The sequence below is a fragment of the Batrachochytrium dendrobatidis genome, assembly GCF_000203795.2.
Source record: "Batrachochytrium dendrobatidis JAM81 unplaced genomic scaffold BATDEscaffold_10, whole genome shotgun sequence".
NCBI classification, from domain to species: Eukaryota; Fungi; Chytridiomycota; class Chytridiomycetes; order Rhizophydiales; genus Batrachochytrium; species Batrachochytrium dendrobatidis.
This window is the reverse complement of record NW_006281108.1, coordinates 88277-110930: the sequence shown is the minus strand read 5'-3', so window position 1 is coordinate 110930 and position 22654 is coordinate 88277. Positions and strand designations below refer to the sequence as shown.

The window sequence follows — 22654 nt, the reverse complement described above, 5'->3', positions numbered from 1 at the left end:
TCTCTGATTAGACTGCAGAATAAACTCGAGTTTCATTCTACGTGAATGAAGCTAATTGGATTCCAGTGAATAATCACGTGGCAACCGATCCAGTTTGAGATTGCAAATCTGCAAGACTTGAGCTTGCAATTAAACTTTATATTGTAAGTTGGGGTTTCTCAAATCAGCCCATGACCCATAGTTCAAGTTGTATTTTAGGAAAGGAACAAGTTGAAAGATACACTACTGTTAGGCAGATCATGAAAGCTACATCTAGCACTCAGTGTCATGATAGGATGGATGACGGTCAAAGTGAGTCCACGGCAGTTTCACATGAAATTACGCAATTACCGGACTCGCAGATTGAATCAAAGAAGCCTATCATGGATTGGCAACAAGCCACGAATGCCAACACACTTTCTTTGCACTTTTATTCCAATGTAAATAACTATGTAGTATATTCACTTGAGCAACTGGAAACACAGATCTGTCCAGGAGTAATCAAAATGGTCACACCTCAAGAATATGCACGTATTCCTTTAGAACAGAAACAAAAACAGTTTGTGGAGACAGTGACAGCCATAAGGGCAATCATCTGCAGAAAACTGTATCGGGATGAGGGATACGACTCACTCCAGACCTACTTTCTAAGCAAGTGGGATGTCTCTCGTGCACAAGTCTATCGATTGATGGACTGTTGGCCCATTCTTACTGTAAGTCATGATTATCTGCCGTTCCGTATAGATCCCTTGTTTAGATATTCCAGATCCCTGGAACTTGCTATTTAGTGATTCACATGCCATGATTGCTGATTCACATGACAATTAAACTATTTTCAGACCATTTGCAAGGCTCATGTGATTCCATACAAGGAACGACTGTGCCGCACACTTAAACAATGCACCCGATCACCTTCTGAGCTCGTACTGTTATGGGACAACGTGATCGGCTCTTGCGATCCCGCATTTGTCTCACCTAAATTCATATTTGATGTTTGGGATCGTTTGCAATCTACATTGCATACATTTTTAGACCAGGACACTGAGTCATCCGACACCGATCCACTGCTCAGTAAGCCGGGTCCTCATGATGATGTCTCCAATGACGCTGCGACCTCAGAAAAAACTGTGAGTCACTCGCATTCTATTGTTGCGTCTCACATCCACTAATTGATTTCTGCATCGATCTGATTAGCATCAAGCTGCTGCTGGCTTGACTCAAAGCTCATCTGTAACCAATGAATCCTATCCACCTTGTGCCAGTAGTCCTTCCAGTGCATATACGCTCAGTAAAACAAGCCATACTTCCACTTCATGCCATTCAACTGCTGCCAAACCACTGCCTTTAAGCAGTGACCTGTTTTCCGATTTTGATGGCTCAACATATGACTGGAGCCAACAACAAACTGCCGTCATAACAAGTCCTATTTCATCCCCAAGCTATAACATCAATACCACGAGAATTTCTAGCTGCATTCATGCTTCAGATGATCTTACTTTATCCTCTCCATTTTCGTCTCCCATTACACCCATAAAAATCTCTACCCAGTCTGAGCCTTTTGAATTCTTGCAATCATCTACAAGCAACTCTGTGGAAGTGGGTAATGCCCAGTCCATTCTCATTGGTGGCAACCATCAATCTGATATTTCCACAACTATTCCAAACGATACTTCTTTTGATCAATTTTCAGATGTATCAATCAATCTACCATTCAAGGAAGGAATCGGAAGTTCCATTCAACCCTTGAATGTATGTGCAGCCGTATCCATGGCTACTCCATATACAGATCTACCAAATCACAATTCAAATAGCTCGCCTTTGAAATTCCATACTACAGACAAATTGAATGACTCGTTCATTTTTGATCATTTTACCGATCCCGACGAACTTGCAATACTAAATCAAGCCAATGACATCACTGCTACTATTGAGGGGTTCATCGATATACCTTGTACTCCAAAATCTATCAAGCATCCAACAGTGATTTTGCCAAACCCCATTGAAAATCATTTTGCCACAAGTCCAGGCATGATTGATAGACGTCGTATCCGACATCCATTTGACAATAATCATCAGTATGTGGCACAAAGGTTATTCCATTGTCAATCAAATGACAATGCATCAACTTTTTCTTTTTCAAAAGCTGGATTAACAACCTGCATTGCCTTGGGTGACTCGGATCCAGTTGTAAACAGTCCCCAATCTGGCATGACCAGTATTAAACTGCTGGAACCTTTTGAACCACAGATCAATCAACCTCTCATGTTGTCAGCCACAGCTAATGAAGAATTCATATTCTGCGATTTACAGGCTACAGAATCACAAAGTCTATTCGCTCATCGCGACAAGCGTGTATCTGTTCATCCTCCTGAATCTTATTCTCTCACAAGTGCTGAATCTGATCCGCATACCTTGATGTCACCACCGCATCGTTTTGAACTCAATGGCATGGAATTGAGCAACAGTTTAACAGAGACCGACAGAAAAATATCTGGTCAATTCCAATCATTAATGCCAGCTTTGACCTTACCTTTAAATGCTACACCAGGGCCAACCTATCAAGAAATACAACTCACACCATCGCAGTTTCAGTCTACAGTACACTCGGATGAATATATTGATATTTGCTTGACTAAAGGGAGTTATAAACAGAAAGGAGATCCCTCGGCTTCATTCAATCCATTTGCATCCCTTCAAAGCACACCATCTTCATCGGATCTGGATATGTGTGTCGCCAGACTTCGTAGTGCATGGAACGATGCTATCAATCTTGGCTGCTATATCCAGCCGTTTGTAGGTGCGGGCTGGCATACAAACCAAATCTTGAATTGGCGTATCAAATTACCCGAATCTAGAACCGTTTTGTATCATGAACCCCTTCATCAGCTACCTGGTTACGCTCCTTTGAATTCGGTTCCACTGTTTAAAAGCTTAGGTAGCTGCAACGATCAAAACAGCACAGTTCCTAATCTTGTGAGATCGTGGTTTGTACCAGATTCTCCCACATCGATATCTCTCCATGCGCAGCACAACACCTAGCCATTTTACTAGTCCAGCTTTACTGGCAAATTGCCAAAATGCACTCTCGGATACAACTTGTGGAACACACAATCCGGTCGATCATTTTTGTACTAACCGTACTAAGTCAATACAGCATCAAAGAAGATGAAGTTTATCAGCGAATCTCGATACTAAGCACCACGGGTTGACTGATCCAACTTGCTCAATAACCTTTGACTTGATCTCTTTGATGTGTTTTCTAGCGGCTATTCTAATTTCTTGTATTTGCACTCAACTTGCATCGTAAATTCATGTCAATGAACCACAACTCTACAACTTTCCATGGCTTATTTCAGAGTAAACTACGAATGGGTTTGTTTTAGCTGGTCTTGACAAATAAAGTGTATTTTGATGCTGAACATTTTGAAACGTTCAAGAACGCATATTCCAACTTTGGAGATTGACTGCAGTCAAAGCATTCCAACAGTTGTAATCCAGCAAAACTAGTCGACATATTCTGGAATTAGTTCAGACTAGATACACACTACCAGGCATATCATTGTTGCTGTACAAGGCTTTACAAGTGTAAACGTTTGATAATCATTCCAGGTCATCAACACAGCATTGAATACTCAATGTCAGAGTTTCTACAATCCATGATGGATAAATACAGTCCAATGCTTCCGGAACCAGTCCAAGACATGATTAAAACAACTCCTCCACTGTATCTTGCGGCATCGCCTGTTGTTGTGCTCACATGTATAGCCATTGCACCTCGAACAAGCTTAATCCTCGTACTTTTACTAACTGCATTTGGACTGGGAAGAATCTGGGATGTAATGCAACTCCCGGCTGAATCTGGTGCAAGCCGAGTTATATCTATTATAAAAATGCAACCATCAAAAGACGATGAGCTCGTTCAACTTTTTCACCAAGTATGTGAATGGCAGTTGATTCAATTTTAACCTACGCCTCATGTGGCTATTGCAATGTGGTGTAGATCTAAAACATCCTCCATGCTGCTCTTATAGTGTGGTGGTATAGATGATGGGCTGACTCATTCGGGTTTGTTTTGATGCATTTTAGGAGCAATCGGCTGCCCAGAGTCGCGCAGTTTCTCCAACAGCAGTGTCTTTACAGGTCATGGCTTCAATCGACAAACTCATTTCATATATAGTGCGTGATTTTATCAATGGATGGTACGTGAAGCTCAACCACTCCAACAGTCAAGAGTTTCCTGAAGCCATACATGTTTCATTGAGAGAAGCGTTTGTTACTCTGGGATTGTCTGCTAGTAAAATGAATCCTGTCAATTTGGTCCTGGCTGTGATTGGTGTTGTTCTAACGCACTTGGTAAGCAATTTGCTGATTTAATCCCATGGGTTGCCATTGGTGACTTGGAAACTGTTATTAATACGCTTTGTTGATTTATATCAGAGAGAGTATAAGCATTTTGAATCCACACAGCTTTCACTTGATGAATACATTCAACAGCATCCCAAGTCTGTGTTTTGTAGATGCTCAACACCAGAGCAAGTCAATGAGCATCTAAGAGATCTTTCGATGCGAATATCGATCCATATTCTTCCTCGTGCAGATCGTTCCAGCTCGGTCGTGTTTGGCATTGTGAGAGAAATACTCGCTACTACAGTACTATTATCTGTTGTAAACAAATTTTCCGATCCAGATTGGCTGAACATGACGTTGCTGAATGCATTAAAGCCAAAACCTTCTAACGATATGCCAGCACCCACAGCCAATGAAACGGATTTTGTTGATACAGGTGCTGATACAGCATCCATCACAACAGGCGAAATAAAGCGTGCAGCAAGTATCGAAGATTCTTTTTCAGAAACAGGTATATCAGAAACAACGTCTTTGGGACCTTCATCGATACAGCCACGACATGTTTTAGATACCACACGCCCATTGTCAATCTCCTTTTCAATGTCTTCAGGAAATTCCATATCCTTACCAAAGCGCCTAAAATATATGACCATACGATCTATAAACTCACTCAAGCGATTGAGTTTGAGCTCCACATCATCAGCACTTACCACCAAAACTCAGATCCACGTTAAAGTGTTGGAATCGCGTCAGCTGCCAGTTATAAGTACCCACCAGGTATATTGCACAGCAGCTGTTGGCACCCAGTCTTTCAAATCTTCCAAAGTTCCGGCCGAGACTAATCCAGTATGGGACTTTTCATGTTGGTTTGGTGTTCCTGAAGAAACGGGTGACGATGTAATGGATGCTAGTATTCGCTGTATTGTGGTGGATATCATCAGCACAAAAAACATATTTACAGGAGAGTTGATTGGTACAGTACGAATTGAACTGAATGATTTGGAGCCCAATCGAATCAAACGAGCCTGGATACCTATCGACACCACTCGATCTCGTCTGGCTGTTTCTACCGATGCCGAAATGTTGATAGAAGCTGTTTACATCAACACGGATATGTTGGACGATCTGGAATCAACTGATGATGAAGACGAAGCGGGATGTACTGATCATTCTGATCGCGCTGATACTGTATTTGCACACATGAATGATGCAAACAGTTTTACTTTTGCTCCATCCATTTCCAATATTGGTGGCATTGCTGTCACTTCATGGGACATTCTCAATATAAATGGATCCGCTTATGGTGCTTTGGAAATGTATACAGAATTTCTTATTCAAGGTGGACATGCAGGACACATTCGAATCTATCATGAAATGGAAGAGTTTGAGCGTGCAGCAAGAGGCGTGATGTCGAATTCTGTAGACAGCAAGTATACCTCCATTACTGAATTGCACGATTTGGCTTTACAAATTGTAACCGATATTAGAAGTGCCATCACACGAGACGTATTACCCTTATCATTTGGCGACATGAATGAAAATTTGGAAACGCTGAATAAGGTGCGCAAAGAGATTGATGTTCAAATTCATCCAGAATTATTCAAATGTCTACAGGAACGGATCGAAGCCTATTTGGATTCATTTATGCTCGAGACTTTCAAACAAACTGAAACGTTTATCAAGTTTGTGCAGAATGATGGATTAAAACCCGTAGAACCAGTACAACCCACGAGTGAATGTAAACCTATTGAAGATCCTTTATTTATCAAAGCTGTAGACGACTCTGATTTTTCTAGTGTTACGACCAGCAAAGATTTAAACAATAGTGACACGAGCTTACCTGTCTCGCTTGATTTGGATGTTGGCCATAAACATTTTCGCAGAGACAACATCAAGACGGCAATTCAAGCTACACGAGATCGTATTTCTGTCATTGGCGAGAGCATAAGTACTGCAGATCCAGACACGCTTCAGACACTTTTGGAGTCGAAATTTGCTTTGCAAACTGATCTTGATTCTTTGATGGAAATGCTATCAGACGAAGAATTTCACCACGAAAGCTTAGAGGGTAAGCATACGAGTAACGCCAGCTCTAAGCCCATTGACAGTCTTGACTCTTTTGTATTTGTTGATTTGGATGGCGTTTCTATTGGCATTGTTGATGCGGTAGATGAAGCTGCTACTACACTTACGCAGCGACCTGGACGATCCGATAGTCTCCTTCGTCTTGGATCCATTATTAATGCCACTGGAGTAATAGCAGCTCAAACCCTAGGTGCATCAACTTTATCCACTAATCTTGGTGGTGGTCATTCTACATCCTCGACACCGTTTGTTGCGTTTGAATTTATTGTGACCATCAAATCTCGTGAAGATGATACATGGACACTAGTCAAGACCTATGAAGAATTTGAACGTCTTCATCGTTTGTTATGTGTTCATTTTAGCAAAGCAAATGCGATTACGTTTCCAGCTCGGCCTCCACTTGAAGGTTTGGTTGATATTTCAAACGATATCTCCATGACATCTACTGCAGCGTCTATTTTCACTGGTGGAGCTTTTTCCACAGCGAGCCATGCTGCCGATGCAATAGAGCGACACACTCTACGGATCAATGCACGTAAGCATCTTGCAAGCGAGTTGGAGATGTATTTGAAACAGATGGTTCAAGATACGGTTTTAAGACTATCTACTCAAGTGATCACATTTCTCAGTAAGCCAGCATCTGTTCATAGTTCTGGGGATGCAACACCTACTTCGGCATCGCTTCGACATGTTGGCTCAAACGGTGAACTGGGGAATATGATGCTCAGAGCATTCAAGAGTGCAGGATCTGCATTAAAAAAAGTTGCTACTGTGGGAGATGGTAATAGTAGTTTGGGGACTTTAAGCACCATTTCACAATCGTTAAGTAATGATACCAGATCCTTTACAGACTCCAAGTCTTCTGTTGCTAGTGTAGTCCATCCAACGATTGCGCAATCTGATTCTCAATCTGATTCTCAACCTGAAACTCCAACATTAAACGTCGCGCAGCCTGTAAATGCTGAATGGACTTTATTGGAAGAATCTGATCAACCCAACACCCAGCATTTAAAATCCCATGAAACGCTTCCTGAAAAACAGCATCTCTCTCAAAGTGATCTTAATGTCATTCTCGAGTGCACTATTAGTGCTATTGAAGAGGTGTTTCAACTTACTTCTCCAACGCAATGGATTCGACAGCAGTCGCTTCATGTTGTCCGTGTGGTGTTGTACCAAACGTATGGGTCCACCATTTCATCTTGGATGCAGAGAAAAGTGGAAGGAGCAATGTCTGAAGAAAGCGCAATCAAGTGTCTTGATGGCATAAGTGGAGCTTTATGGCCCGATGGAAGAGTTTGGGGATCAAATATAACCCATGAAGAAGGAGTTTCTCCACAAGTTAGAAATGACGACGACAAGAGAGATACGCGTATTTCAGCCAAGTCGGTATTGATGGTTGGTGGTGAAGAAGATCCTATTTCTCCATCGCCCATCAAAGCTAAATTGGATACTCTTGCTAGAGTCGTTGGAAAGCAAAATGCGTCTGTTGGGCTTGCTAGAATATTTAATATGATCCAAGTCCAGCGATTAAATATATCTCTACTCTGCTTACTTCTTGAATGTATTGTCAAAAATGTTCTTAACCAATAAACCTTTTTAAACAAAGTTTCAAATATTTTGAAATGATTTATTTTAACGGATAAAATACTGGTCTTTATTGTTCAGAGTGAAATGTGGTCTACCACATAATAAAAATGGTTTGCAAAATACATGATATATAAACAACAGTCAAAGCAGTCGTATCATCAACGTCACTATGCATAATCAAAGCTATCCGAAATATACGCCAAAGAACTAGTCGTTTCTGCCAATGTACTGGCTCCATTTCTTAAATTTGCAAGTAAACCTGGCTGTTGTGTACGTGCTAAAAGTGGTGTATTCTCATTGAGTAAGATCTCTTGTTTGCATGTGGGGCATAGCTTACTGTAATATCTTAGCCATGGATCAATACCTAGAGTCAATGATGCATTGAGTATACATACCACTTGAATGAAATATCAAACATGACAACTTACAACTTGCATGAAACTCATGCCGACATGTCACTAGTGTGCGTAGTGTGTCTTCATCAACAAAATCTTCCAAGCAAATAGCTAAACATCCAATCAAAAAAACGGTTATTCATCCTACTCGATTGTCCTTGTCCAAATAATTTGACTGAATGCCTACCACATGTAGTTGGGTCATTTTCATGCCGCTTCGAATTGAAATATACTTTGATGGGCAGTCGCGACAAGTCTAAAACGGAGATGGTTGATTTTTGTCGCATATTAAATTGTAAAAGCAGCCATATTGAATAAATGAAAAACATGATGACAATAGGGCATAGTGCAGACATGATGGTGACGATGATTATATCCATGATAGAAATGCTGACTTCGTCTGGAAGTAAAAAAGCTGATACGCAAGGAAATTGGAAATAAGTGCACACATTTTGGATGGGTATAGAGTCAAAACCATTGTACTGACTACTCGTACGAGTAAGAAAATGAGCCAAGTTGGATTTTTTTGGATTTGTAGAAAGATCTGATAATAACAGTGACGAGTCTTTTATATCAGGTGCATCGCCTAGTGTATTGAGCAAGACAGGTTGTTGAGCATTCAGATCGGCATTGTTTTCTTTAAAAACGTGCGCATCTTTATCATCATTTGGATCTTTACTATCTGTAGTACCAATCAACTCCAAAATAGCTAGATATGAAGGTTTTGAAATAAACACACTGGGAACAACAATGTCGCTAACGTTTCCTTGAGAGTACATTGTAATCAGATCGCCAAAAAAGGAGTTGTCGCCAATAATAACGGCGGATGCGCCAGATTGTTGCATTGCCCGAACCTTGTCGGCGAAGCTACATTCGCCACGTTCAACCAAAGCAATCCAGTGGGCTGATGAATGTAGATTGAATGACAGTTGTGCTTGAGTAAGTGGCGGGACAGACTCAAAAGAAATAGGTTTACAGCCAGATCTTGAATGTTTAGAGTCTATAGCATTTACTGGAATCAGTATACCAACCAAACCTAGGATTGAAATACAGATTTGCGTGAGTAATTGAAAACTAGTTTAAAGGTGCAGATTGAGCTGACAGCAATTGATATCCAGTTACCTGTTGGACCAATCAAAGATCCAAAGGCTGCACCCCTGTCCTATTATGATTGAACACAACATAGTTAAAAATAAAGATTAGTATGGACAGATGGACAACACAAGTGCAATTGCTTGATGGCAATATGCCAGATTGATGGATGTTTTCATTCACGCCAGAAATATGGCAAATCCACTAAAGCACTATATGAGCAAAAGCAGTAACTGAAACACTTACAGGATATGAAGTATTTGTGAGTGGTAGCGATACAGAAGCAGATACTGGAACAGAGGATGCAACAAGGACTATGAGCAGTAGCAATAAACTGGATGAGAGCTGATTTGACGTAGTTGAATAGGCTGGAGTGTAATGATGCTTTTCTGCAATGCTGGAGCTCACAGGCATACTTTGAGCAGAGTATTGATAAGAGTAGGTTGGAATACTTGTAGCAACAGGAGAATAGAGTCAAGCAAACCCCAATGTGATGCTAGCTGGGCTAACAGTTGATGGATTGTGACTTGACAGTTTGACGAATTGAATTTATCAAGTCGTCTGTTGCTTAACAGTTGGATATTGTTAATGACAGACGATTCAACGGGAAAGCTAAATCCATTCCATAGTCGATCTTGAAAGCCAATTCAAGTCTTTCAGATGCATTCATGCTTTAGCAATAGCTTGGATCTAGGCGGAGTTTCCTTGCGGCGTTCTAATTCTTAATGTCGTCTCGACTTATTCTATAGTCGGTATATCGTTATAGTCTTTCATTTATCTGATTGAGATTCCAAGTATAACAAACTTGTTCTTTCCCTTGAAACCATCCTGCTTTAAATCTGATAAATTCCCTGATAGCTCGAATCTGACATTCCAAACCATATAAACTGTAATTGAATTCATGTCTTGGGCTCGCTTATAAAACCCATATTTAGCAGAAATACTACTGTCAGTCTTGTATCGTCAATTCGGACAGTCGAAATGAGAACCAATTCAACTTTAATTACTCAAGACTCGACTACTGTTGTATCTAACACTGTCAGGATTGGTTTAACCCGTTCAAATACGAGTATTGTGTTAACCAGCAAACTGTCCAATGTTACAGAATCATCCATTTCAGTATCGTATCGTCCAACTCTCTCATCTCAGACCGTCAAGTCATCTGAATCTTATCATCCGCCGACTTCTACTTATATAGAACATACAACTGCTGTTTCCACAAACCGTCCCTTGACCAATGTAGCCAGTCCATCTACCATTCTACACGGCAACCCGCTGCTATTGGCTATTTATGCATCTGTTTTGACCTGTGGTATTGCTGTGGTTGTGATGGTATATCTTGTGATTCGGAGATGGTATATGAAACGATTACATCCATCAGTAGATTGTGCTGGTTTGCGCAACCCTAATGGCAGTACTCCTTGTTTCTCCATGGCATGGGGAAATGCCTGGCCATTTAAAAATGTATGTCTCGTATTTTTTAAATGTGTAAAAGCTTATTATTGCTAATTCTGTTTACTTTACAGCTCAAATCAAATAGTCTAGAAAGTCGATCAAGAAAAAAGACTACTTTACCGAATGTGTCATCACAAGTTCAAGATTGCCAAGTAATCTACCCTACCTAATCATGTGTTTTATGTATAATTCTTTAACTGAAATACATTTTCAATAGTCTATTCATCATTTAACCAGTGAGTTGGCTTATTCGCAGTCGAACGAGTCACTTCAAACGCCTGAATCGGATACGATGCATCGTGATATCATTCTCCCGTTACAGGAATACAATGGTGTTCAGTCAACATATACGACTTTGGCACCTATGCATGATACATCGTTGAGTCTCTATGACAATTCATATACTATGCACTCGGTCTCCATCACTCCAAGTCGCGATATGTCATCTATAGTAACCAACAATAGCTTTTTGGACCAAAAAAGGATCAAACCATCACAAGGTGGAATGTCTAGGGAAAATGAAACAGCGGTTCATATCGATACAAAACGGGACTTTACTCTGGCCAAATCGGATGCAGGATGTAACCAACCACCAAGTATTATTGTTAATCAGCAGCTTACACCACAATTAAATCGGATAAAAACACCTTTACAAAAAGGCATTTGCGCTACAAATGATAATAATCATATCCTAGCTAGATCGTCACATTTTGCAGAAAGTTGTGATAACTTGGAACCTGATATTTGCCATCCTTCTATATCATATGCCGATATATCAAGTGCAAGTGCAAACATGATGTCAGATACTTCTCTATCCAATTATTTAAGCTCTCATGGATAAGCTGGTCTATTTGATACACATCTTGTGTTTTATGGCAATTTGAATGTAAATAAACCATCATGCTTTGTATTTGCTCTAGTTGTATTCACGCAGAATGGAATGCAAGACAAAATGATAATAAGCAGTATCATGAAACCATCCATGTCTTTTAAACTCTAGTTGGCTGGAGTTTCTCCTAATGATTGACATGGGAGCAATAGTTGCATTCCTGTGATGTGTAGCCATTGTTGTTTTAAACTAGAGCCCAAGCGCACGAGTTTGAAAGCAATCGAACCCAATGTTTGGTTTCAATCCGGCGATCGTACACTATGCGGTCATGCCGAAAGCGTAAAAGGGAGGTTTAATTATAGTTTAATTTTGTGTTGTATGATGAATATTGTATTTAAAGTTGAAACTATCAACCTGTAGTAGAAAAGCATAACAGACATTCAACCACTTTATTCCAAAGCAAAAGTCATTTCAAGTTGAATACAAACGAGTCCATTTTGCTTGAATACGGCGGTTATAGTTTCCAAATTAGGCCAAATTTTACTTCAGCTCATTGCCAATTGAGCCATAGAATAAGAGCCTATCTGCCACATGAATCCAATTCCCGCTTCTCTTGTGTGAGAGCACATGGAGCACAAAACAAATGTGCACAGCAGTCGCCAACAGAGCCTTCTGTTATGTTGGTTGCATGGCGGACACGGCCACGCCCATAGCATCCACAGCAAGAATGAAGACCACAGAACATGGTGAAAAGATAAAAGGTTGCATCCTTATTAAGCAGCATAGCAAGAATAAAAATCAGTTAGATACTGCAACATGGTATGCATGACAAATGATGAGTAAAGTATAGCGATGAGGCGTCATCGAGTGAAAACATTCTAGTGCTTATTTCAAAGACCAGTCAGGCATCAAGGTATAGCAAACATCATTTGCTGTTCAAGTAGATTGTGTAGTTGCTTACCATGCAGCATCCGTCCTTGCCTTCTGCACGCTGTAGATTCTGGCCATAGGTAACACAAGGGCAGCAGCAAGACAAAATGCAAGTACCAAAGTCACCAAAGCAGTCAAATAAGCCATGAGTGAAGCTTTCTTTTTTCATTTGAGGAGCACCATACTGCTTAGATAACATTCATGCCAGATAAACCATTTCGGGTTAACAATTCATACAATGAGTGTACTGCAATGGAAAAATTCAGTCTTACCATCTGCATGCCTGGCTGAGAAGGATATTGTTGCTGATATGCCATTTCTGCGTCGAATAAGAAGTTACTAGAGAAAATCCAAGGTACGATTTTTCACTGCCGTATTCACGTTAAATGAAACATTGAATAAGGGTGTTGATAAACAGTCAATCTCCTGAAATGATGGTGCCGTTAAATTTACTAGACAGCATTGTTTTTGGACTTTTTACTCATTTTGTATAAAAGCTAAACGAGTGTTTATACCAGTTTCAGTAAATCTCATATCCTTGACATTAAGAGCAGACGTTAGTGATTGACATGGGAGCAATAGTTGCATTCCTGTGATGTGTAGCCATTGTTGTTTTAAACTAGAGCCCAAGCACATGAGTTTGAAAGCAATCGAACTCAATGTTTGGTTTCAATCCGGCGATCGTACACTATGCGGTCATGCCGAAAGCGTAAAGGGAGGTTTAATTATAGTTTAATTTTGTGTTGCATGATCAATATTGTATTTAATCATATAAATGGCCAACTTCATTACTGTCCAATTACTTGGAAATATATATTTGATTTGTATTTAAACAACTGCGGGCATGCTTTATGCATCCACATGATCCGCTTTAGTGTTTTTAAATGGCTGTGAAACCTGATCTTCCTTTCCTTCCCAGGTATGCGACCAGTACGTAATAGCGTATGCATTTTTGTCTGGGTCAATTCGCTTTTTGCATTCTTCAGGATCAAATCCTCCCGACTGTGCAGAACACAAGTGACCCAGTCCTTTATTATTATGCCAGTCGTATGGCAGAATCATTTCTAATGTTTTCAATCAATAGTGTAAAGTTAGTAACATTACAATTTTCAAATTATTGAGTGCGATCAATAGGCGATAGATGCAGGTACCTGGAGCAATGTATGTGATGGGCAATATGTTTTCATTCATTTTTTCCTGCTCAAACTCCTTTAGCGCTTTATAGAGAACTACAGGGCCAGTTGATACCTCGACTTGTGAGCTCAATGTAGCGTTTTTAATTTTTTCTAAAAGATAGATCCAAAACGGATGGCCGGGTGCTGATCCCAACCATGGATTAGGAATATTGTGCTCATAGGTGTAGTCGCGCGACATCAAAGGAACAACTACACCACCAATAGATGCAATTGGTGCATGAGACTGAAGACACTCTACATCCAAGTCAGCATAAAATCCACCATACTAATATTGCACGAGTAAAGTGGTGAGAATAGCAAGTGTTTAGTTTACGTCGGCATTAAAAATACATTTGGACAAAACAATAGAATGAGCGTACCAAGTGCATATACATGTATCGAGCCGTGTCAGCGCGATTAATGTTTGTAAGAAACTCTTGAAACCGCTCAAACATCCAAGGGAAGTGATCTCGACACAACTCCATGTTGTCATTGTCAGTCCATAGTTTATACTCCCAGTCTTGATGTAGATCCAGCCAGCTTTTTTGCCATTTTGAGAATTTCTAATTGGATGGATTTTGTTGACAAAGCATGTTGCGGTTGCAAAGAAACACGATAACAAAACACATTCCCAAAATTAACATGTTATCAATAAAATGAAAAAAACATGCATTACAGAGTTTCAAACAATTCAAACAATACCAGAGGCAGTGTGTTGTTTTTCCACGACTGGTGAAGTACATGAGGGATACGAGCAAACTTCAAGTGTGCAGTATTGGCCACAGATGGCGTTTTCCAAGCGCAAGAATGGCTATTGTCTTTGAGCTGAGTATTCTGCGCCAACCAGTTTGAATTGTTGATTAAAGGTTGGAGCGAGACCATTATGTTTATGTACATGGCCAAGTACATTGTCATTAGGAGAGCCAGAACAACAAAAACACCAATAAATCGACGTGGAATTCGATGAATTTGAGTGGTTTGATAATTGCTGGCATTATGCTTTGGGTTTCCAAAGCCGGTCAGGCAATTAAAGAAATTACTCAAGGTTTTTTGGTCATATCTAGAAACAATTCGTCGATATGAAGGAAGTAACATTTTGTCGAGGTGAATGCAACGTATTTGGACAAGTTTTAACTAAACTGTAGATAGCGGTTGTTTCCCAACAAGACACGTGATAAGATCTTGAAGGACGAACAGATCTTGCTGCTCGTTATGATATTACGTGAATGGGCTCAACACGCGCAAACAGTAGATTTAAAATTAATATCAAAACATTGGGGTTTGATATGTTCAAATAATCAATATTAACCTTGAATGATTTGGAATATACCAAGGCAAACTACTGATATGAACTTGCATTCTTGCTGTCGTATTCATGTAAAACAACACTTTTGTATTCATCTTGTAATGATTGCTCTGGAATAAACACTCTTTGTTATTCAATATTTCTTTTATTGAAACTCTTGTATTCTAATGTCAGATACGCTCTAATTCAAGAGAATAATCTCGGGAATGCAACTATACATGCCGGTCGCGCAATGTCCACTTCAAATGTTTGCTGAGAAAAGTAAAGTTGGAGATTGAAAATATGTCAAGGACGTGAAATGTATTGAAACAGGAATGTGAATATTCGTTCTGTATTCTTGTACAAGAATGAGCATGGAGACGAGTGAACTAAAAGAGTTTATAAAACAATGTTGTCCAGTAAGATTGGTATTAGTCAAACATGACCGTTTATCATGTATTCTAGTTTAGTATTTCATTTTACGTGAATATAGTTGTAAATATACTATTGCTTTAATTATCCATTCAAATCTGCTTTTATACTATTCGTATTTTGAATGCACACAAATTCAATCCAACAAGTGTCAATTCTATTCAGACTTTTGAGCACATGGTTTATTCTACCATTCACAGTTGGTGACAATATGAATGAAGACGGAGATTATCGACAACCATTAGCGTGTATCATGTTTTGACGAGATACTTGGTCTGACGCGAGAGGTTCAACATTCCACTTGGTCTGGATTAACCTAAAGACAATCGTGCAGTTTTGCAGAGAATCCACGTTTGGGATGCTACAACAGCAATCTGTTTGATGATATTGAAATGTTTCCAAAACATGACGAAATTGAGTTGAAATAGAATATTTTCATCTTTTCATTCACTGTCTTCAACTGTAATCATAATTGGATGGTAACCAGCAAAACAATAAGAAATATTCGATTTGTAGATCCATCCCTTGGTTCAGAGCATATCCATCATAATACATATAGTAAATCATCAGAACCAGCAACACCAGACTCTCGTTTTTCAACAACTGCTGGTATAGATAGGATTCAGCCTATTACTTCACTTTGGCATCCATGCCATTCTCATTTAGTTGTGTCATTGTGTGATAGTCTGATGCACTTGGATAAGAGTCTGAATGGGTTTGCAGATGTTAGCTCTCCAACTAGATCCGGACTATTTTCCAATCCATCAACTGCATCTTCGTCTGCTGCTCTTGTCACTATACATACTGTGAATCGAAGCTTGCTTCATGAGTTGCTTCCGATTATTGTTGAGCAATTCCCATCATCGGATCGCTCTAATGCTATGCAGTCCGAAAATGATTTGCAATCAGACAATCATCACAAATTATCGGACTCGACTCGGGTAATGGATACGCTGTTTGATCCTTTTACTAGCAAAAGTGCATCTCGGAGTGTCCAGGCTGCACAAGCATGTATATCTGCACTCAATTATGCAATATGTCTTGAAGCTGCATGGCATCGAGATGCATTAAAATCTATCTTGCCTATAGATCCCCTATTGCAACAAAAACTGAGTCAAGATAAAATACACGCTGGAAAAATACGGATTCTGCTCGTTGCACTGTTTGTTCTTTTAAGTCGTCGTATGGATAGGTTGGCTTTTTGTGATCCATCTGCAATGTATATCTAGAAAATATTTGATTCAGTATTAATATGTTTTACCATAATTACAGAAACAAACTGTTGGCAGTGTTCATGACTCCAATTTTACGTAATGTCAACGCGGACACCAGTTCAGCATGGTCCATGTCGACTGTGACCGATGTTGTATGTCAAGGATTCATGTCCATCATCTGCCCACACACCAAATCACATGTATTTGGTAAAAGTTCTGTATCTTCAACACTTTCAGTCTGTCAAAACTGGTCTGTGCACATGGCATCAAAAGCTCGTGAGCAACTTGGAGATTTTATGATTGTACTGCGAAACGCTGTTGGGTTGTACGATCAAAACAAAGATCGTACTGCTCTGAACATTGCCGAGTCTTTTATACGGCGAGTTTTAAAGTATCTGAGTAGTACTGATCATACTTTGAACAACGTAGATCAACTCAAAGTAAATATAGGATACTTGAGCCTGTTGAATGCATTCAGTTGATATATTTAACTAAATTGGTATTAAAATATAGATTGTGCTGTCAGTGTATGGTGACTGTATGCACTTTATACCTAGTTCTTTTCATACACGACTGCCTCCAAAAACAGTCAAAATTTTACTTCATCCGCTGCTGATTCTGAAGCACACAATAACGCATATTTGTAGACTGGCTATCTGGCATCCCACATTACGTAATCATGCCAGCAGTGTTTTAAAAACAGCTGTTGCTAGTATTCGTAAATATATCAAAGAAAGGTCCGATTCAAGTGCCTATCCACCAGTACTCATGACTGATACAAATATTCTGTTGGAAATTTGTGAATATATTGAAATTATTGCTGATGCCATTTACACTGGCGCAAACAGCACTAATGAATACAGTGCAAAGAGCTTTGCGGGGATTTCAACATCAAGCACAATTAATATGTCATCTTCAACTCCAGTATCAAGTGTAAATTTTCTTGTATTGCAATCTTCATCTGCTGAATTATTGGCAGCATGGGCGTTGAACTGTTCATCCTATCGCGTTGTGCAGGTGTTTTTATTACCCTTTGTCATGCAGCTGGTTGGACTAGAGTCTAATTGGCGAGTATGTGAGCAACTTTTATTACGCTTTCTTGGGCAAGAAGGCTCTATATCTGAAATGATTGCATTTCAGAATCATCATCAAACATCAAGTGGTGAGTTTAATGTTGTAAAGCGCCTTTTTCAAGCTATTTATGCTGTATACCAACACTAATCATGATCCATCTTTTATTGCACTAGCATCGAATCCATGGCTACGCGAAAGCGTTTTAAAGTGGCTAGTGACACTTGCTTGTCATCGCTCGCTGAATGAAACTACTAGTGATACAGCACAAATAGAGATTAGCACAATTTCTTCCAAACTTATTTGTCCGAGTACACTTGTCAGTATACGTATATTTGCTGCTCGAGTTTTGGGTTTTATTCTTCCGATAGATAGCGCGGCAAGTGTATTTGATTAGCAATAATACCTTTGCGTTTTAAACTAGAATTTAGAATTGATGGCTAATGCCAAATTATGTTTAATACAGATCTCCAATTGTTTGATTTCATTGTTTGACGACCCATCTTATCAGATTCGAATGCATATTGCACAAGTCATGGTTATTGTGGGACTCAATTCACGCTCATCTGATCCACGGCATACTTTTTGTTATCATGAACTATACGGAAACTGCGGAATGACTTCAAATAAAATGGAATCAAGTGGCACAGCTAGTCGACCTCGTATTGCATCGCCATACTCATTTTTTTTAACCTACTTGGACAAAATGTTTTTTGGGTAATGTCTATATTATCTACCGCATGACTGTATTTGTGATGCTGTATTAACGTTTTGAGTGCGATTGCTAAACTGGTGATGCTTTAGGCAAAAATCTTTGGCCATGTCACCACGGGAAATGGAAACTATTGGGTTGTGGGCGTACTATATTACTAGACACATTATGTTTCAATGTCCTGTTTTTTGCGATAGACTTTTAAAAACACCTGCGTGTGCTAATCAAAGATCGATTGCGCGGTTTGCATTGGATTTATTTAATCGTCTCGTGAAATTGCAAGACCAAGCTACTAAATCGACTCAGTATTCTAATCAACGCATCAACGCTGGAAGCAATATCAGTGGGGTGGATGAAGACCAATTTCGTCGTAGTGGGATCATGTGTGTTGTTTCTGGTGTATTAGAAGGTTCTTGGATGTTGACTGAAAACATATCGTTGAAAAAACGACCCACACCGCCATTCTGCGATGCTATTGTTTTAGATGCATTTACCCCACTGTTATTACGGTTACGACACGATCCAAGTATCCTTGTACGCACAGAATGTGTCGAGCTATGCGCTAGATTGGTGAATGCCAAGACTGATAGAGTTAAAGATGAGTCAATATTGATACCGTCGTCCAAAGTATCGCTTGCATGGCAGGATCCAAATGCAGCCGATCTTCCCTTTTTACATGGCTTATACAAAATTGTTCTTGGCATTTCCGGAAATGACGGATTAGTTTGTTTTAATTTAAATCCCCACGGAAGAGATACCATGACTGCGATGAATCCATTTCCTTTTGACGATATTGATCAAGATCCAAATTTTGTAAAATTATGCCAGACTGTGGTGACGCATGGAAGACGATATCACTTGCTTCCTTTTTACAATATTCAAAGTCCATTGAATGCTTTTCAGCCTTCAAACCTCGATACCGTTATTAAAAAAGGATTTAGCCAAGAAAATACATCAGTACCCAACCCGCCTGTTCCCGTAGATATGTCAGAGGATACTGATGCTGATACGCGACATCAGCCTAAAAACGAGCATGCTACATCCGAGTCTACGCATGTTCAATCAATGAAACATTCATTGCCTAGCACGGCACTTGAAGACGGTCATAATCCAATGCCTAATTTTACCCCACCGTTGCTATCCACTTTAGCAGCACAAAGCCATCCCGCCCCAAAAACCTTTAAATCAAGTCAAGATCAATCTAAACCCACTTTAAATTTTTTCAACTCAGTGGATGATCCAGCCGATACCGAAATCATTCAATCGATTTATGCAGATTTGCAACGTCAATTCGAAAAGGCGAGTATTGGTTCTAGAGAGAATCAAAAGAGCCAGGCTCTGTATGTTGGACCTCTTCCAAATCCGATTATTGAACAAACCAATGATGCTAAAAAGCCCACTTGTGATGTGGCAAGCCAATCTACTCAGACTTTACCAAACCCTACTGTGTTTGAATCTGTAAACAACTCTCACAACCACTCCACAAATTTGTTGGATTGGTCTCAATCTCCACATCTAGAGACGAATAGAGATATATCAGCAGATTATGCAGCCATGTTTGCTGCTACTATTGATAATATTGGAAAGGAGACTCAACCAGACATTAATTCTACACTACTACAAGAATATGCTACTAAAACTGCTTCATTGCAATTCAATTCGGCTGATAAATCAAATCAAATTCTTTCAAACGACCGATTTTCGATCATCTTGGATGATATTGTGCTTGAACAGCGCGATAAACTCACTTTGATTGATACAAACTACAAGTTTGCCGATGCTGTGTGGGCTAACGTGGCGGCTGCTGAACATCAAGTATCAGAAGTGCAAGATGACAAGATAAAGTTTGATGCACCAAAAGACATGCTTTCATTTGATTCTGTTGTGCCAGCAACACCATTAGTGAGCATGACAAAAGGTGACAAACTTTTAAAAGAATATTCATCCAATACGCGTGGAGCAAACATGCTTTTGCAAAACACAACAGCAATCAGTTCTCCTCGGCCGAATTTTGAAGACGAGGTCTGCGATACTGACGCGCCAGGTTTGCAAGATCAAAAAAAAGATGGATTGCAACCCAGAATACCCAACGTCATGCCAGAAACTCACCCTACTGCTGCTTTATTCCATACAATGAGAATGAGTGGTTTAGATCAGCATTCGTTTAAAGAACACAACTTTGAAGAATCTAAGCATGATACGTGTCATTTACCTATTAAAAATACAGCTGTTGATCGATCTATGGTGGTTGAAGATCTTAATTTTGGCGATAATGATCCATACGACTCTCCAAATGGCACACCCTCTCGTATTAACAATGCTTGTACAGAAAACCCAGGAACTTCATTTTTAGCACCATCTGCCATGCCATTGCCCTATCAAAATATTGGCACGATGTACAAAGAAAAGCAAGTGCTAACTGGTCGTCATTTGGGTGATGGCATTATTATTGATTCTGATGATCCAGCACTTACCACAACAGTTTCTGCGTTTACAACTCTTGGGCGTGACACAAGTCCTATTCTTAAAAATCATCAACATGCTATTCCGAATAATTTTAACTCGACATATGGATATGCTAATGCAGATGAATTTAGTCAAGGACAATACCCAACTGAAAATTTAGCTGATGGAAGTGAATCTCGTTTTTCAGCCTCACATGCACTAATGACTGGCCAATCTCAATCACATCTAGATTTTACGTCTATTGATCAATCTACAGTTTCCCCATTGACAAACCCGCTGGAAGTTCCTCAAATTGTTCGTCCACATATACCTACTCCAGTTATACCATTCTGGCCACACAATGTTTCAAAAACACGTCAGTCTAATTCTGATTCAAAAGCTGATGTGTTAAACAATCATGTACCTGCAATATCCAACTCTATTGTAGTTTATAGCACCGATCTGGTTGCCAACCCTCTTGTACGCAGTCGATTATTTTCCGCCATGGAGCTTGCACTTCGCCATCTTGTATTTGATACTATTCAAAAGCAAACCATTAATTATTCGGAGCTATATGGCGATGGCCTAGTGTATGGAAGCCTGCTTAGTTTGGCCACACTACCTGTCAGTCAAGGTATGAGCAAGAACGAAAGCAATAAGCGTAGAATCAGAACCGATGATGACATGGATGACTTTATTGTCAAGGAAGCGTTACATCCGGCACTTAAGCTTGTTTTTCGACTTGACCAACCACTACTTATTGATGCTTGTGTTGACGTGAGTATTCCTACTGACGATCAGCTTAAACATCGGGATCGGCTTTCTAGCTGGTACGTATCGCTGAAAGTGTATTTGCTTTATATTTTAGTTGTGCTACTTTTTGTAAGTATATCAAAGTTTAAATAATTGTTTATTTCTAGGTTACACGCACTTACACTGGTGCACCGACATCTTCTTCCATTATCTCGTATACTATTTAAAGCCGAATGGCGGATGAAGAGTAAAATCACAGAAGCCCAAGCACTTGTGATTGTGCGTGACCAGATATCGGTGAGTAGACAGACTGGCGGTGGATCGATTCGGGCAGCTACAAGAGGTTTACAAATGCTAAAGGCTGCTTTAGAGGCTGATAATGACCGTGATGATTTACCGCCACGAGCTCAAAGTCACGATGTTAGAGATTCTGATGAAAGTGTAAATCTAAATCCAGACCCAAAGTCGTTTTTACAATGGATGAGAGAGGCCGTACCATGAAATGGAAGTTGGAGTTTGCCAAGGAATAGAAACTGATTGAGTTTTGTTAATTGAATACAATTTTAAGATATAAATAAATCTCTATTTCTTTTCGTAATACATTTTTGAATTTTATAACCGTTGCGACCAATGGAGAGAAACTCCGACTTGAATAGCGATTAGAATTTGTCGTGGTTACCCAACGTTTCCAATTGAATTTTGAATTCGGTTTGCAGGTTGCGAGTTGGTAGCCATCAATCCAAATCTAGTCTGCTTCATTCTTGACCAGGTTCTATTCAAGACTCATTGGATATTCCCAGTCATTTCATTCTTTAATCTATCGTCTGCACGTCCTCAGAACTCCAACCATTCAGCTTGCTGCATCTAA

At 39.7% G+C, this 22654-nt stretch overlaps 7 protein-coding genes across 7 annotated transcripts; 4 read left to right on the top strand and 3 right to left on the bottom strand.

The window, feature by feature from the left end:
* Positions 1–239: 239 nt before the first annotated feature.
* On the top strand, positions 240–3396 carry BATDEDRAFT_90358 (uncharacterized protein; the record flags this gene model as incomplete). The annotated part of the gene is made up of 3 exons (XM_006680847.1): positions 240–692; positions 819–1106; positions 1174–3396. 3 exons carry the CDS (start codon positions 240–242, stop codon positions 3016–3018), a joined length of 2586 nt encoding a protein of 861 aa, XP_006680910.1. The 3' UTR covers positions 3019–3396.
* A 284-nt stretch (positions 3397–3680) lies between these two features.
* Positions 3681–8009, top strand: BATDEDRAFT_35617 (uncharacterized protein; the record flags this gene model as incomplete). Its single annotated transcript, XM_006680709.1, has 3 exons — positions 3681–3914; positions 4066–4332; positions 4417–8009. 3 exons carry the CDS (start codon positions 3681–3683, stop codon positions 7999–8001), a joined length of 4086 nt encoding a protein of 1361 aa, XP_006680772.1. The 3' UTR covers positions 8002–8009.
* A 156-nt stretch (positions 8010–8165) lies between these two features.
* BATDEDRAFT_26439 (uncharacterized protein) lies at positions 8166–9899 on the bottom strand (the record flags this gene model as incomplete). Its single annotated transcript, XM_006680605.1, has 5 exons — positions 8166–8362; positions 8427–8504; positions 8581–9429; positions 9516–9555; positions 9732–9899. 5 exons carry the CDS (start codon positions 9897–9899, stop codon positions 8166–8168), a joined length of 1332 nt encoding a protein of 443 aa, XP_006680668.1.
* Positions 9900–10261: 362 nt separating this feature from the next.
* Positions 10262–11781, top strand: BATDEDRAFT_90356 (uncharacterized protein; the record flags this gene model as incomplete). The annotated part of the gene is made up of 3 exons (XM_006680846.1): positions 10262–10949; positions 11012–11092; positions 11158–11781. The coding sequence occupies exons 1-3, from the start codon at positions 10467–10469 to the stop codon at positions 11779–11781; spliced, it is 1188 nt and encodes a 395-aa protein (XP_006680909.1). The 5' UTR covers positions 10262–10466.
* Positions 11782–12349: 568 nt separating this feature from the next.
* BATDEDRAFT_13059 (uncharacterized protein) lies at positions 12350–12868 on the bottom strand (the record flags this gene model as incomplete). Its single annotated transcript, XM_006680563.1, has 2 exons — positions 12350–12538; positions 12731–12868. 2 exons carry the CDS (start codon positions 12866–12868, stop codon positions 12350–12352), a joined length of 327 nt encoding a protein of 108 aa, XP_006680626.1.
* A 680-nt stretch (positions 12869–13548) lies between these two features.
* On the bottom strand, positions 13549–14969 carry BATDEDRAFT_90632 (uncharacterized protein; the record flags this gene model as incomplete). Its single annotated transcript, XM_006680770.1, has 4 exons — positions 13549–13763; positions 13851–14160; positions 14255–14437; positions 14577–14969. The coding sequence occupies 4 exons, from the start codon at positions 14967–14969 to the stop codon at positions 13549–13551; spliced, it is 1101 nt and encodes a 366-aa protein (XP_006680833.1).
* Positions 14970–16067: 1098 nt separating this feature from the next.
* BATDEDRAFT_26435 (uncharacterized protein) lies at positions 16068–22287 on the top strand (the record flags this gene model as incomplete). The annotated part of the gene is made up of 7 exons (XM_006680604.1): positions 16068–16783; positions 16864–17245; positions 17319–17967; positions 18053–18195; positions 18343–18593; positions 18681–21863; positions 21954–22287. The coding sequence occupies 7 exons, from the start codon at positions 16068–16070 to the stop codon at positions 22285–22287; spliced, it is 5658 nt and encodes a 1885-aa protein (XP_006680667.1).
* Positions 22288–22654: the final 367 nt, after the last annotated feature.